This window comes from Palaemon carinicauda, chromosome 31 (genome assembly GCF_036898095.1).
Source record: "Palaemon carinicauda isolate YSFRI2023 chromosome 31, ASM3689809v2, whole genome shotgun sequence".
In the NCBI taxonomy this organism is placed as follows: Eukaryota; Metazoa; Arthropoda; class Malacostraca; order Decapoda; family Palaemonidae; genus Palaemon; species Palaemon carinicauda.
This window is the reverse complement of record NC_090755.1, coordinates 57,688,280-57,703,375: the sequence shown is the minus strand read 5'-3', so window position 1 is coordinate 57,703,375 and position 15,096 is coordinate 57,688,280. Positions and strand designations below refer to the sequence as shown.

The window sequence follows — 15,096 nt, the reverse complement described above, 5'->3', positions numbered from 1 at the left end:
CAGAACCTTCACCTGTATTTCCTCTTGATAATAATTCTCTTAGAACGCGACCCCATAACAACATTTCAGGATGAAAAACTAGATGTCCTTGAATTTCTATTGTTTTCTGACTTCCTTTTCGTCCATTGTAAAGCTTATCTATTCCCTGAACTGTGTATGTTTCAGCTCTGGAATTCAATTCTTGGTTACTTATTTCCTGAACTGTGTATGTTTCAGCTCTGGAATTCAATTCCTGCTTACTTATTCCCTGAACTGTGTATGTTTCATGAAATGTGTCTATCATTTTTTCCCTTGTTTAAATCAGGCATTGTATTTATTAAAAGTGTTACATCTCCAGGCCCTTAATCTACAGTAATTATCAACAAGTTTAACTATCCTCCACAAATTTAGTTCCTATTTAATCACCGCCTAACTCTGTTAACTAATTAACAGGGTAATTTCAGTATCACAGTTCTCTTAGATTACGTGAGATTAGAATGCAATCATCCCATGGAAACGTTTTCATTGGTGTTGAACTCCTGGTGGCAACTTTGTAAATTACGAAACAAAATTTGGTTGACAATGCAGATTGTTTTGTTCATTTGTTCAGAAAGGTATATATGATGGATCTATGGCTAATTGCTTCCAAGTAAAATGGTTAGTTTTTTCGATACTTGGAAAATATTTAAATGATTCCACCTCATCAATCCTTTTTCCTTCCATGATATTTCATCTTCTATTGCATATTCTGTCCTCATCATCTCTGTATTTCTTCTGTTTATCTTGAGCCCAACGTCTTGAGATATTTCATGCATTCTGGTAAGCAAGTTTTGTAAGTCCTGTGACATTTTGCTAATAAAGACAGCGTCATCAGCATACTCTAGGTCTGCTAATTTCCTGTTACCAATCCTGTCCAATCTTTCTCCGCCATCCCCAACTGTTCTATGCATTACAGAATTCTTGAGGAGGACAAACAACATAGGTGATAGCACATTCCCATGGAGTACTCTACTGTTCACTGTCAATTCATTTGATAGGACTCCATTAATATTAACATATATATATATATATATATATATATATATATATATATATATATATATATACACATACATACAGTAAATATGAATGCATGTATGTTTTATGTATGTATGCATTTGTAGGCTATATGTATTGTTATTAACAATTTGTCATTCAGTTGATAAATATTTTTTTTATTGAATATGAAAGTAACGCGACTTCATAAAGAGACGTGACATTCTGTAACTCTGTTCGTTTTGCGTTGTTGAACCATGTCTCCTCCATCTTTAAGTCTAGAATAGAAAACTGTCTTTATTTCCTTCCATCTCTCTTTAATTGTACAAAACTTTTACGGGCTGCCCAGCGGCAAGAGGCCGTGTCTTACATAAGGTAAGGCAATCTACACACACAGTGCATAACATGTTATTATGTAATTATTTGAGATTGGTTCTTAAGTAAGTGCTCTTCAGGTAATTTCAATATGATAATGACCCAAATATTAGTTTTTACTCTTTATAGTTTGTTGTTACTCCCGTGGTAATTATGAATTTACTAGTGCACCCGAGCCTTCAAAAATTAGGTTTAAATATTTAGATGGATATGCACACACGCGCACACAGATTCAACCCTCCTTTCATGTTTTCCAAACTATAACCCTCTTGTTCGGCAGTTTTTGGGAGAATGGTTTCAGCGTGCATTTCTCAGGGTACCCACCGTCACCAGGGTGGGATTACTCCCTCTCCCCCATAAATGATCGATCGAGAGTTTTCTGGTATCCTTACATCTAAGGTCGTTGACGCCGATCTCCCCCTGAGTGTGGCAAGATATATATATATATATATATATATATATATATATATATATATATATATATATATATATATATATATTGTATGCATGTATGTATGTATGTATGTATACATACGTGTATATATATATATATATATATATATATATATATATATACACACATATATTGTATGCATGTATGTATGTATGTATGTATGTATACGTGTATATATATATACATGCAGTTATAAATGACGACTTTGATATTTTATTTTGATGTACTACACCGGTTATTCAAGAAATCTTGAAATCGTAGTGAAAGATGACACGTGCCTCCGTTCTTGTATATAATGATATTCTTGAAAACCTTGGGATTCCCTTGGAAGAAATGGTCATATAGTGTGTCGGTTTTTCTTAAACGATTCGTATATCAGATTTCATCGTTATTGGCTGTTTCATTGTAAGTCAGTTTCTACTGGCACCTTTTTTGTTATGCTTTTAATTCAATGGTTTGCTTTATATATATATATATATATATATATATATATATATATATATATATATATATATATATATATATATATACAGTATATATATATACACACACACACAGTATATACATACACATACACACAGTATATACATACACATACACACAGTATATACATACACATACACACATATATGTATATATATTTATATGTATATATGTATATATACACAACAACAAATGCAGCCGTTTCTAGTTCACTGCAGGACAAAAGGCAACGGACTTGTCTCAGTTCATGTCTGAGGTTTGGCCAGTTTTCATCACCACGTTGGCCACTGCGGATTGGTGATGCTTTTGAATGCTCATAGCAAACCCACCCAGTATGGGTGTCCCTACCTAATACAGCTTTGCTGACGATGGCCATACACAAAACTTTACACCACTTTTTATGTATTTGTTTGTGTATATTGCAATTTAAAATAAATTTCCTGGTACTGTATGATATATTAAGCGGCGGGAGTGAAACTCATTTCATTTAATGTATGCATGTTATTCCTCGGCTTGGAATTATATGTTCAGGAATAATGATTATGATAATAGTTCTGATGATATTTTAAGTAATTCTCTTTTATTTCTTAGAGCTTCATATCTGATTACACTGCTTTCGTCTTTCCTATGTTTTTTCATTTTCAATGTTTTTGTATGGATTATAATTCTTACACATTTCCATCAGAACTTAAAATGTAACAGTTCTTGAAAGATTGTTCCGTAGGCTACTGAATATTACTATCTTTTAAGTCTTATTGATGGTGTCATGTGTTTGTATAGCTTTTGCCATTACGTTTAAAGATAATTTTCTTCTTGATTACTTGCACTAATGTAAGTTGTTCGTCATTTATTGAGATGACGAAATGCTGTTATCTTATATAAATGAGAACAAGTTATTTTGCTTTCAAAATATTCGTACTTAACTAAGCATAAGTCCTTTCTGTGTTAATTAGTTATTACTTAAAGATTCAAAAGGACGCGATTACTAGAACAATATTAAGGAAATTACTTCATTAGTAATGCTTGGGATTTTTTTCAGCTTCCAGTAGAAATGACAAAAATTATTAGATTAATAAAGGTAGGTTTTTTATAGAAACGCGTGTAATAAAGCAATGTTCTTTATTTCATTCTGGACTTTAATCATAAGGGACCTTCAGTTAACACTTCAGTTTATCAGTGTTAGCTTTGCTTAAATAGACAGCCATTTTACATTTGAAATAATGTCTAATAGAGAGTAAACTTAGCAACACAGTAAGTTTCAGTGATTTAAATACCAATATAAATAAGAAATAAATAGATTTTAGTGTTATTGTGAAGAAATTGAGAAGCTGTGACCCTGTTTGCAGAGAAATGGACATTGTTAGGGATTGTAGGCTATAACAACAAAAGATACTATTTACAGTAGAGTAAATGATATTACTTACATGATATTCTTTTGTAAACTATACAACATCTATTTTTACACGGGGAAACTTATAGTATTGGCATCCTAACAACTCCTTTGTTGTCATATATAAATACAAGCACAGGCTACCTAAACCAGGCTCCCAAGGTAAAAGAGGCGGAAATTTGGCACGCAAAAGACTCCTTTACATCTATCGTTTTATTCTGTTGACCTATTAATGGTAACAGAGCCGGTAGCCTCATAACGGTGAACTGCAGGGGTGAAGTGGGAGATGACATTTGAGACTCTCTCTGGGGACTTCACAGAAACAGTACGTGATAGTGACAGCTGTGCAGGTGTACGAGGAGCTGGAGCTGGGGCAGGAGCTGCTGCAACTGGAGGTCTTGGAGCAGTGATGGATTTAGCTCTGGCAGGAGCAGCTGGAACTACTGGTGCTGATGCTCTAGGTTCACTTCGGGAGCCTTTGTTGATGACAACACTGCCAGTGGCTTCATACCTGTGATCAGCTGGATTGAAGTGAGAAATGACACTAGAAGTTCTTTGAGGGGTTTTGACAGAAACTGTGCGTGAAAGAGAAGCTTGTAATTCAGATTGTGATACGGGTGCTTTGACCTGCACTGGAGCTCTTACAACGACTGGTTCAGGAGCTTGAACTGCAGCTTCTTGAACTATCAGCCGTCTTGGTGTCTGAGATTCTTGGTTGATAACAACAGACCCAGTTGCTTCATATCTGTGGTCAGCAGGAGTGAAATGAGAGATTACACTGGAAACTCTTTCTGGGGATTTTACTGAGACTGTACGAGACAATGATGACTGTGCCCTAGAGGATGAGGAGATTGATTTGGCATTAGAGGAAAGAGCTGCTGCAATTGGTTGGCGGCGGGCAGGGGCAGGAGCAGGAGCAGGAGCAGGAGCAGGAGCAGGGACGGGGACAGGAGCAGGTGCTGCTGGTTGTGGTGATCTTACAGCAAATGTATCTACAGTTTTTCGTGACCCAGAGGAAGCACTGTTAATTATGACAGATCCTGTAGCGTCATACCTGTGGTCAGCTGGAGTGAAGTGAGAGATAACACTAGATTGTCGCTCAGGCGTTTTTACTGAAACTGTACGGCTTAGAGATTTTTCAGCAGATGAAGAAATTGCTTGCTTTTTTTGTGACACTGATTTTACAACTGCAGGGGCTACTCTTGCAGGAGCTTGAACCACAACTTTTTTTATTTGAGGTTGAGCAGGTGCAGTTTGCACTCTTGCTGCACTAGAAGAAGCAGATCTTGATCCTTGATTGATGACAACAGATCCGCTGGCTTCATACCTGTGATCTGCTGGGGTGAAATGAGATATTACACCTGACACTCTCTCTGGAGTTTTTATTGATACAGTTCGACTAAGAGAAGATTGTGATCCAGAGGAAATGGCTCGTGATACTGGAAGTGGTGCCGGAAGTGGTGCTGGGGCGGGAGCTGCTGATACAGAAGCAAATGATGCTTTTGAGGATTGGGATGATGATGAAGAGGAGGATTTCTGATTAATGTTTACACTTCCAGTGGCTTCAAATCTGTGATCAGCTGGTAAGAAATGGGAGATAACACCTGATATTCTCTCTGGGGTTTTAATTGAGACAGTACGAGACAGTGAGGACTGTGATGAGGTAGATGATCTGATGGGTGTTGAAGACTGTTGGAATGAACTAGAAGATTGGACTTCAGCAGAATTGGAATCTTGTCCTACAGATTCTTCAGAACCTTGGGTGATCGTCACTCTTCCTGTAGCATCAAAACGGTGTTCATTTGGAGTGAAATGGGATATTACAGTTGATACTCTTTCTGGAGTCTTAATTGAAACTGTCCTGGAAAGTGAAGATTGGGAAGATTGTGATGCTGAACCGCTGGATGCACTTGATTTTTGAGAGGCTGCTGCTGCGTTTAATGAACTGGATGCACTTGATCTTTGAGAGGCTGCTGCTGCGTTTAATGAACTGGATGCACTTGATCTTTGAGAGGCTGCTGCTGCGTTTAATGAACTGGATGCACTTGATCTTTGAGAGGCTGCTGCTGCGTTTAATGAACTGGATGCACTTGATTTTTGAGAGGCTTCTGCTAATGAACTGGATGCAGATGAAGAAGACTGGGAAGAGCTTAAACCTTGGTTGAAAGCCCCAGAGGCAAAAACGCTTTTGCCAGACCCAGAGGAGCTGGAACTCTGGCTCTGTGATCTTGAAGAGGAAGAGCGAGATGAGCCAGAATCACGAATGAGGGAGAAACCATTAACATGGGCTGCGTCTCCCATTGACATAGCTGGCACTGATCCTGAGGATGATGATCTTTCAGTTTTCATGGCATCAGCAAAGGAATCAGCAAACACGGTGGCTGAATTCTGATCGAAGTTCATTGCTGTGGATTCAACGAATTGGTTATTGATTCCTGAAACAGCAAAATCAGAAAACCTGGTGATTCCCTGGTTTGAAAATACTGTAGCAGGAGCAAAGATATCAGCCTTAATTTTCTTCATGGCGATGCCTGAATCCCTTCTGGTAACGGATACCTGTAAAAAGTGTGAAAGGTTAGTTTGAAAATTATTGAAACCGAATTATAATCGATACATTGCAGATTTAGACATGATAATTTCAACATCAAGAGGTTACTGTCATAGGGAAAACAACATTAAAGAACATACATACCACTAATCTGAAAAAAATTACATATTTCGTTTGACAATTTATAGTTTTTGTAAAAACTTTTACCTCCTGTTGGTATCTGACAAAGATATGAATTATATTTAAGCCTTAAATGAAAGGAGTAGGGATTTTATAATACTTATTTAAGAGGCAGCAGTATGTTTTTTGGATTTTAAAGGGTATGTTTTAAGAGTTTAGACTTTAAAAGTAAATATAGAACAAATATAGTTAGCTTTGACGGAAAGAAATGTTAATTTTTATCAACTATTTACCACAGGCATTAAACTCGAAGCACTAACATGGAATAGACGGGTTATAAAAGATACACGAACATACACTCATACAGACTAACTTACTAACTATATATATTATACATATATATATATATATATATATATATATATATATATATATATATATATATATATATGTATATATATATGTATATATATATATAAATATCTATATATGTATATATATATGTATAATATATATATATATATATATATATATATATATATATATGTATATATATATATATATATATATATATATATATATATATATATATCTATATATGTATATATATATGTATATATATATGTATATATATATATATATATATATATATATATATATATATATATATATATATATATATGTATATATATCATAAGAGTATAATGTAATATCCCATATCATAAGGAACCTAATGGTTCTGGAGTAATGAGGTATTGAGATCAATTAAAACGGAGGCAAGAAGAGAGGCAACATACAAAACCTATTAGTTATGAAAAAAAACTATCGGAAGGAGAAAAATATAAACTAATAGGAACTACTTGCACTACAGATGTTAGTTACTCTATCGACTCTTGTATAATTAAAGTTTATTACTACGATGAAGAAAGGAATAACTTTCTTATTTCAACTGAAAGCAGGTAGTTTAACATTGAATCTTTACTTATGCGCTATTTTCACTCCCAACTAATATCTGATCTACCAAATCAATCAGCCAAATGACGAAAAAACTGAATTACAAAGTCTACAGGCGTTTGGTCAGAAACTCACTTAATAGTGTGCTAATTGAATTCTGTTGATTCCATGAACAAATAAGACTAAAATTTTTTATTGGCTCCTGCTAAATATTCTCGAGAAACAGGAACGGTTTCGGGAGATGTTTATTAGTAAACAATAAGAATGGGTTTTATATCCAATGATTTCACAATGAGGGTTATCCCAAATTGTTGAAATATATTTTTTGTATATACAGTATATAATAGCGAACACAATTTGTTTTATATATATGCATATGCCTGTACTACGCAGTCAAGTAAGTGATATAATTTTATAGAATGTAACCAATATGTTGTAAATTGCCTTATATCCATTTAGGCATAGATGAGTTTCCAACCATGCCTCAGAAATTTTGCCGAAGTGAACCATGCAAGAGAAGTTTATTCCTAGAAATACAAATACTCCCATACATCCATATAACAAGAGAGACTGAGAGAAGGTGTTTCGAATAAGTGTGTACCTGGTATCCCTTGACGGGATGGGCAATGTAGGTGTAGTTGTACAGGTAGGCATCGGGTAGGAGGACAGTGTACCATCCTCGGGTAATGCCATCTGGCCCTACCCATTCGTCACGACATTGGTAATTGGTGTTTTCGTGGTCCTCAACGCAAAGGTTAAAGTAGTACTCGTCTCGAACCTGAGATAGCATATGATACGGGGATTACTGATACCTGAGAAGGCGTAAAGGGGATACAGATACCTGAGAAGGCATACGGGGATTACAGATACCTGAGAAGGCATACGGGGATTACAGATACCTGAGAAGGCATACGGGGATTACAGATACCTGAGAAGGCATACAGGGATTACATATACATGAAAAGGCGTAAGGGATACAGATACCTGAGAAGGCATACGGGGATCACAGATATCTGAGAATACATACGGGGATTACAGATACCTGAGAAGGCATACAGGGATTACATATACTTGAAAAGGCGTAAGGGATACAGATACCTGAGAAGGCATTAGGGGATTACAGATATCTGAGAATGCATACGGGGATTACAGATACCTGAGAAGGCATACAGGGATTACATATACCTGAAAATGCGTAAGGGATAACAGATACCAGAGAAGGCATACGTTGATTAAAGATACTTGAGAAGGCATACGGGGATACAGATCTTTTCGTCCTGGGCGGATACAAGTGCTTTTATTTTTAGCTTAACTATTGGAATTCTGTTCATCCTCTCCCCGGCTGAGGTTAACATGCATCAATGCACTTTTTTTATTGGATTCAAATGACAGAATTAGCGTTTATGTGCCATGTCTCATTTATTTTTATTTTCACGTGCGTGGATGTGTAGCATCCCTGTGGAATTTACATATTTGCTTGTTTTGTAGTCTTAATATAGAGTTAGCTATCACCAGTTCCGGTTTATATTGTGGTTCTGTAAATGATTGCAAATTTAAAGTTTATCAAAATATTTTCGAAATCATAATAAAAAAGTTCATGATAATACAGAGAACAAAAATTTGAGCAAATTGAAATCATGATATCATAATAGTATAAAAAAAAAACTTTCGATGGTTAACATGCTAAATCGAAATTTATAATTTTTTTGTAGATCACAATATAGAGAAAAGAACGTGAAGAATATGAATGCTATATCTGTGGAAACAAATCAATGTTACTGATAGAATATTTTATATTGATCCTTTTTTTATGTAGGTTTGGTGAAATAGTGATAAAAAAATAATGATGTTATGGTATGGTTAGGCCTAAGCATTTAAGCCGTAGGCCAGCCTTGTAAAAATGAAATATTTTAATTTTTAAATGTTGGTATTTCATATGATTTTAGGTAATGAAGTGTCACATTAATTGGTAATTACACCTAAGGGTTTAGATATACTTATAATTTGAAGAAATATTTTTGTTGCAAAAAGTCTGATTCGTTTGTTTTTGTTTATTACCTGGGCTTGACTATCAAATGCACTATCATGGTTGGTATTTTCATTTTCTCTTTTTTCTGTTTTTTTTTTGATTAGTAAGAAAATGGGAAAATGTAAAGATTTATATATTTGGTTCGTATGTGTAATTCCAATGCTATTTGTATTAAGCATGCTTCACTACTGTATTCTACTTAATCTAAAGATGTAAGGAGAAAATTACTAGATTTTTACTACGAAAAGTTACTCTGTCTACCGGGCCAATCACTATAAATAGGTCATTCAAAATGAAAACTTAGTAAAATCTATTGCATTTAATTAATTTGAGAATTATAATATATATATATATATATATATATATATATATATATATATATATATATATATATATATATATATATATATATATATATATATATATTACATATATATATATATATATATATATATATATATATATATATATATATATTTTATATGTGTATATATATATATATATATATTACATATATATATATATATATATATATATATATATATATATATATATATATATATATAATATATATATGTGTATATATATATATATATATATATATATATATATATATATATATAATATAGTCTCTGATATACAACATTAAGATATTGCAAAATAGATCTATATTAGCAATTGGTATGATTTTGTATGTCAACAGGAGGCGCTAAAATTGTGCAAAAGAATTTACAATACCCATAAAATGGATATACTTTCATATAAAGATGTAAGAATAGAAAGTAATTGTGATTTAGAAGCAAACTGTATGTGATTTGTGCAATCTGGAATGAAAAATGTTTTCAGTAAAGTTTCCTATTTCAGAGGCTATCATTGAATTATTGAACAGTTAAATGTTATAATTTTCACACTGGCTTTTTTGTGTATAGCAATTGACCAAAAGAACCTAAAAAAAATTAATTAATTCAAAAGTTGATCATTTAATAGTTACAAAAGGTAAAAACAAGCTAGAATATCATATGCAGTAACTTTCTTTTTTAAACATAATGGAGTATAAAATGAAACAAATATAGAAATGCACGATTGTGGAATGATCTGCGGATCACCTTTGTTTCTCTGTATAAGTACCAAAGCGGTTGAGCAGCATAGTGTGATGTTAACATCAAATATATCAAGTAAAAGTAAGGAAAAATTATACCAGAATATGCTGTCCATATAGTTGACCTGCAGTGTTTTCCAGGTACATTCCAGGAATGCTTTTAGATTTAATTATTAAATGTCTATTACAAACATAGGTGTCCATTTCATATATATATATATATATATATATATATATATATATATATATATATATATATATATGTATATATATATATGTGTGTGTGTATATATATATATATGTGTATATATATATATATATATATATATATATATATATATATATATATATATATATATATATTTTACATGTATATAGCTGTGTGGTGGAAAGCATACAAAGCTCACTTAACTAATGGAAATTTATATACAATAATTAGTTAAGTAGTAACAACTTACGCCATCATCTGCTTCCTCCTGCCTGACTTGAGCTACTGCGGCGCCTGATGCACGGGCATCTGCTCGGAAGGCTTCCATTTCAGCTTGAAGGTCAGAAGACAAAGATGACGAACTTGCTTTTGTTACCACGGGAGCAAGGCGAAAGGATCCGGATGCAGATTGAGCTGTTGCAGAACTAGATCCAGAGCTGGAGGAGGAGCTGGATGCATCAGCCTTTCTTTGAGAACTACTCTGAAAAGATGAAGAAGAAGCTGATTGCGAGGCAGCAGCTGCTGCACTTGATGATGAGTAACTGTTTCTAGAAGCTGAAGATGATGCCTGTCCAAAGGAAGAAGCTGAAATTGATGCCTGTCCAAAGGAAGAACCTGAAGATGATGCTTGTCCAAAGGAAGAACCTGAAGATGATGCCTGTCCAAAGGAAGAACCTGAAGATGATGCCTGTCCAAAGGAAGAACCTGCAGATGATGCCTGTCCAAAGGAAGAACCTGAAGATGATGCCTGTCCAAAGGAAGAACCTGCAGATGAGGCCTGTCGTGAGGAAGAACCTGCAGATGAGGCCTGTCGTGAGGAAGAACCTGAAGAGGATGCCTGTCCAAAGGAAGAAACTTGATTTGAGGAACTTGACGATTTTTCAAATGCTTTTCCAGATGAAGATGAACCACCAGAAATTGTTACACTACCAGAGGCCTCAAAACTGTGATCTTCTGGAGTAAAATGCGAGTGAACATCAGATTCTCTTTCTGGGGTTTTAACAGATACTGTTCTTCTTAATCCAGAGCTTGAGGTCAATGATGAAGCTGTATTTGATGCTTGTGAAATAGCGGCTGCTTGGGACCTTGAAGAGGAAGTCTTGACAGAGGATGATTGTGAACCCTGATTAATGATCACACTACCGGTGGCATCATAACGATGGTCAGCTGGTAAGAAATGGGAAATGACGTTTGTTTGTCGTTCTGGCGTCTTTACAGATATAGTTCGGTCAAGTGATTTGTGAGTATTAGATGAAGAGCTCTGTCTTGATGTAGAAGGTGCAACTTGAACTGGGGCTGGTTTAGGAGCAGGAGCCCGAATAGTTTGATCTGCTGCAGTGACACGAACAGCTGATGGTACTGATGAAAACTGAGTAGCAGAAGATTTTGTCGAACTGGATGCACCCTGGTTAATCACAACACTACCAGTGGCTTCGTATCTGTGATCAGCAGGAGTGAAATGAGAAATAACACTTGACACACGATCTGGAGTTTTCACTGATAAAGTACGAGCGAGGGATTTTTGTGTGCTGGCTCCAGCACTTGCACGTACTTGAGAATGAGCAACTGGGGCAGGGGCAGGGGCAGGGGCTGGGGCTGGGGCTGGGGCTGGGGCTGGGGCTGGGGCCTTTTTAATGGGGGGCAGTCTCGGAGCTACTTGAGCCAGAGGTGTGGAGACTTTAGTGATGGGGACTTTTGCTGAACTGGATGAGGCCTGGTTGATGACAACACTACCTGTAGCTTCATATCTGTGGTCTGCAGGAGTGAAGTGTGAGATTACACCGGAGACACGTTCTGGTGTCTTTATTGATACAGTACGAGCAAGAGATTTTTGGGCCTTAGCTTCTGTACTAGCACGTATTTGGGAAGGGGCAGCTACGGCAGGGGCTTTTTTCACAACTGTTGGTCTAGAAACAACAGGGGTAGAAGCTACAAGAGTTTGAGCTTCAGCTTGGGAAAATTTTGCAGAACTGGAGGAACCCTGGTTGATGACAACACTGCCAGTTGCATCATATCTGTGATCTGCTGGGGTGAAGTGGGAAATAACACTGGAGACGCGGTTGGGTGTCTTGACTGACACAGTGCGAGCAAGGGATTTTTGGGTATTAGCCGAGACAATAGTACGGGGCTTTTCTTGAACAGCAGGAATTGGTGCTGGTGCTGGGGCAGGAACAGGCTCAAGAACTACGCGAACAGGTGCAGTAGGTGGTGAAGCTCGTGTTGCTGTTTTTTGGGAGCCTGATGTTGCTTGGTTAATTAAGACACTTCCAGTAGCTTCATACCTATGATCAGCAGGAGTGAAATGAGATATTACACTTGAAACACGTTCTGGTGTTTTCACTGATAGAGTACGAGCGAGCGATTTTTGTGTCCCCAATTGGGTAGTAGCAACTGGAGCAGGAGCAGGAGCAGGAGCTTGTGCTGGTACTGGTGCTGGTGCTTTTCTGATAGGTGCCAATTTTGGAGCTACAGGAGCTGGTGGTGGAGAAGCTCTAGAATTAGAAACTTTAGCTGAAGTAGATGATGCCTGATTGATGACGACACTTCCAGTAGCATCATATCTGTGGTCTGCAGGAGTGAAATGGGAGATTACATTTGAGACACGTTCAGGGGTCTTTACTGAAACAGTACGAGCAAGGGATTTTTGTGTGTTAGCCGGTGCGCTGGCACGTGGCCTGGCAGGAACAGCAGGAGCTGTAGGTTTTGGGGTACGAGGGGCAGGGGCAGGAACAGGGGCAGGGGCAGGTGCAGGTGCTACATTGACTGTTGCTGTAGGTGCTCTAAAAGTTTTTGCAGAACTGGATGAGGCTTGGTTAATGAGAACACTACCAGTAGCTTCATATCTGTGGTCAGCAGGAGTAAAGTGGGAAATTACACTTGAGATGCGCTCTGGTGTTTTCACGGATACAGAACGAGCAAGAGATTTTTCTGTCTTAAATCCTGTGGCTGAAATTGGAGCTGGGGCAGGGGCAGGGGCAGGAGCCCTTTGTTTGGCAGCAGGTCTCGGAAGAGCAGGCACTTGAGGTGCAGAAAGCTGGGCTGAACTAGATGAAGCTTGGTTGATGAGAACACTGCCAGTAGCATCATACCTGTGATCGACTGGTGTAAAGTGTGAAATGACATTTGACACACGTTGTGGAGTTTTAACTGATACGGTACGGGAAAGGGATTTTTGTGTGTTAGCAGAGACACTAGCACGTGGCCTGGAAACGACAACTGGAGCAGGAGCAGGTGCTGGGGCAGGAGCAGGTTCAACAGTTACCCGGAGAGGTGGTGAAGGTACTGAAACTTGAGGGGGAGAAGATCTTGGTTTACTGGATGAAGCTTGGTTAATAACCACACTACCAGTGGCATCATACCTGTGATCAGCAGGGGTAAAATGAGATATTACATTTGATACTCGTTCTGGTGTTCTTACAGAAACGGTGCGTGCAAGTGATTTCTGGGTACCTTGGGTATTTTGACTGATTTTGGGCTTTGGAGATGCCACTGAAACTATAGAAGGAGTAGATGGAATTTTACGTAGGGGACTAGGAGCACTGACAACTCTTGGTCCTGTAGAGGATCCAGTGCCAATTTGAACACTGCCACTTGCTTCATATCTGTGATCAGCTGGAGAGAAGTGAGAAATTACACTTGAAGCTCTCTCTGGAGTTTTTACGCTGATAGTCCTAGATAAAGAAGGAGCAGGAGCTGATCGAACAGGAACAGCAGCTTGTACTGGTCTAGGATCACTGTCCACTAAAGACTTGCCAGTGGATTCAGATTCTCTGCTGATCTGAACAGATCCTGTAGCATCGTATCTGTGGTCGGCAGGGGAGAAGTGTGAAATGACACTAGAAACCCTTTCAGGGGTCTTCACAGACACTGTTCGGCTCAAGACCTGCAAAGAAATTCCGGAATTAGTTAAATTGTTTTTATAGTACCATTAAATTTCAGAAATATTGGACTAAGAAGTTTTACATTGTAATATTAAAAATTTCAGTCATATATGATATATTCTACATATAGAGTTCAATTTTTTTCTTTTATTATTAACTCTCATAGAAACTTTGCGAAATATGTGACGATATCAATGGGAAGCTAAAGTCTGCAATTATACTACCGAAAAAGTTAATTTCATAGGTCCTGATAGTTTTTTGCTAAGCTGAAGAGAGTGAAATGTCCCATAAAAGACCTGCCTATTGAGTGGCAGATTCTTCTGTAAGGGGTTGGGAGAGGGCTAGTAAATGGAAAGCGTTAAAGGGAAAATAATTTAAATATGTTTAAAGTATTACAGGAATAGAATTGCGTTGATTTACCTCAGATGAGTCGTCGTTGTTATTGGAAGGGAGTTTTGCGCCCAGTACGCAGGTCGCCAGGACCAGAACAAGGACCTGTAAAGATAGAACAAATATAGATTTTAATGTGATATCCTAGGTA

The 15,096-nt window shown here is 36.8% G+C and overlaps 1 protein-coding gene across 1 annotated transcript in view; it reads right to left on the bottom strand.

Moving 5' to 3' along the window:
* Positions 1-3,430: 3,430 nt before the first annotated feature.
* Positions 3,431-15,096, bottom strand: part of LOC137624755 (pneumococcal serine-rich repeat protein-like) — a 25,219-nt gene continuing 13,553 nt past the window's right edge. The window contains exons 2-5 of the mRNA XM_068355706.1: positions 14,976-15,089; positions 10,925-14,557; positions 7,940-8,116; positions 3,431-6,272 (exon numbers count right to left, since the gene is read on the bottom strand). Coding sequence (XP_068211807.1) covers positions 3,930-6,272; positions 7,940-8,116; positions 10,925-14,557; positions 14,976-15,089 — 6,267 coding nt within the window. The 3' untranslated portion in view covers positions 3,431-3,929. The remainder of the gene's footprint in view (positions 6,273-7,939; positions 8,117-10,924; positions 14,558-14,975; positions 15,090-15,096) is intronic.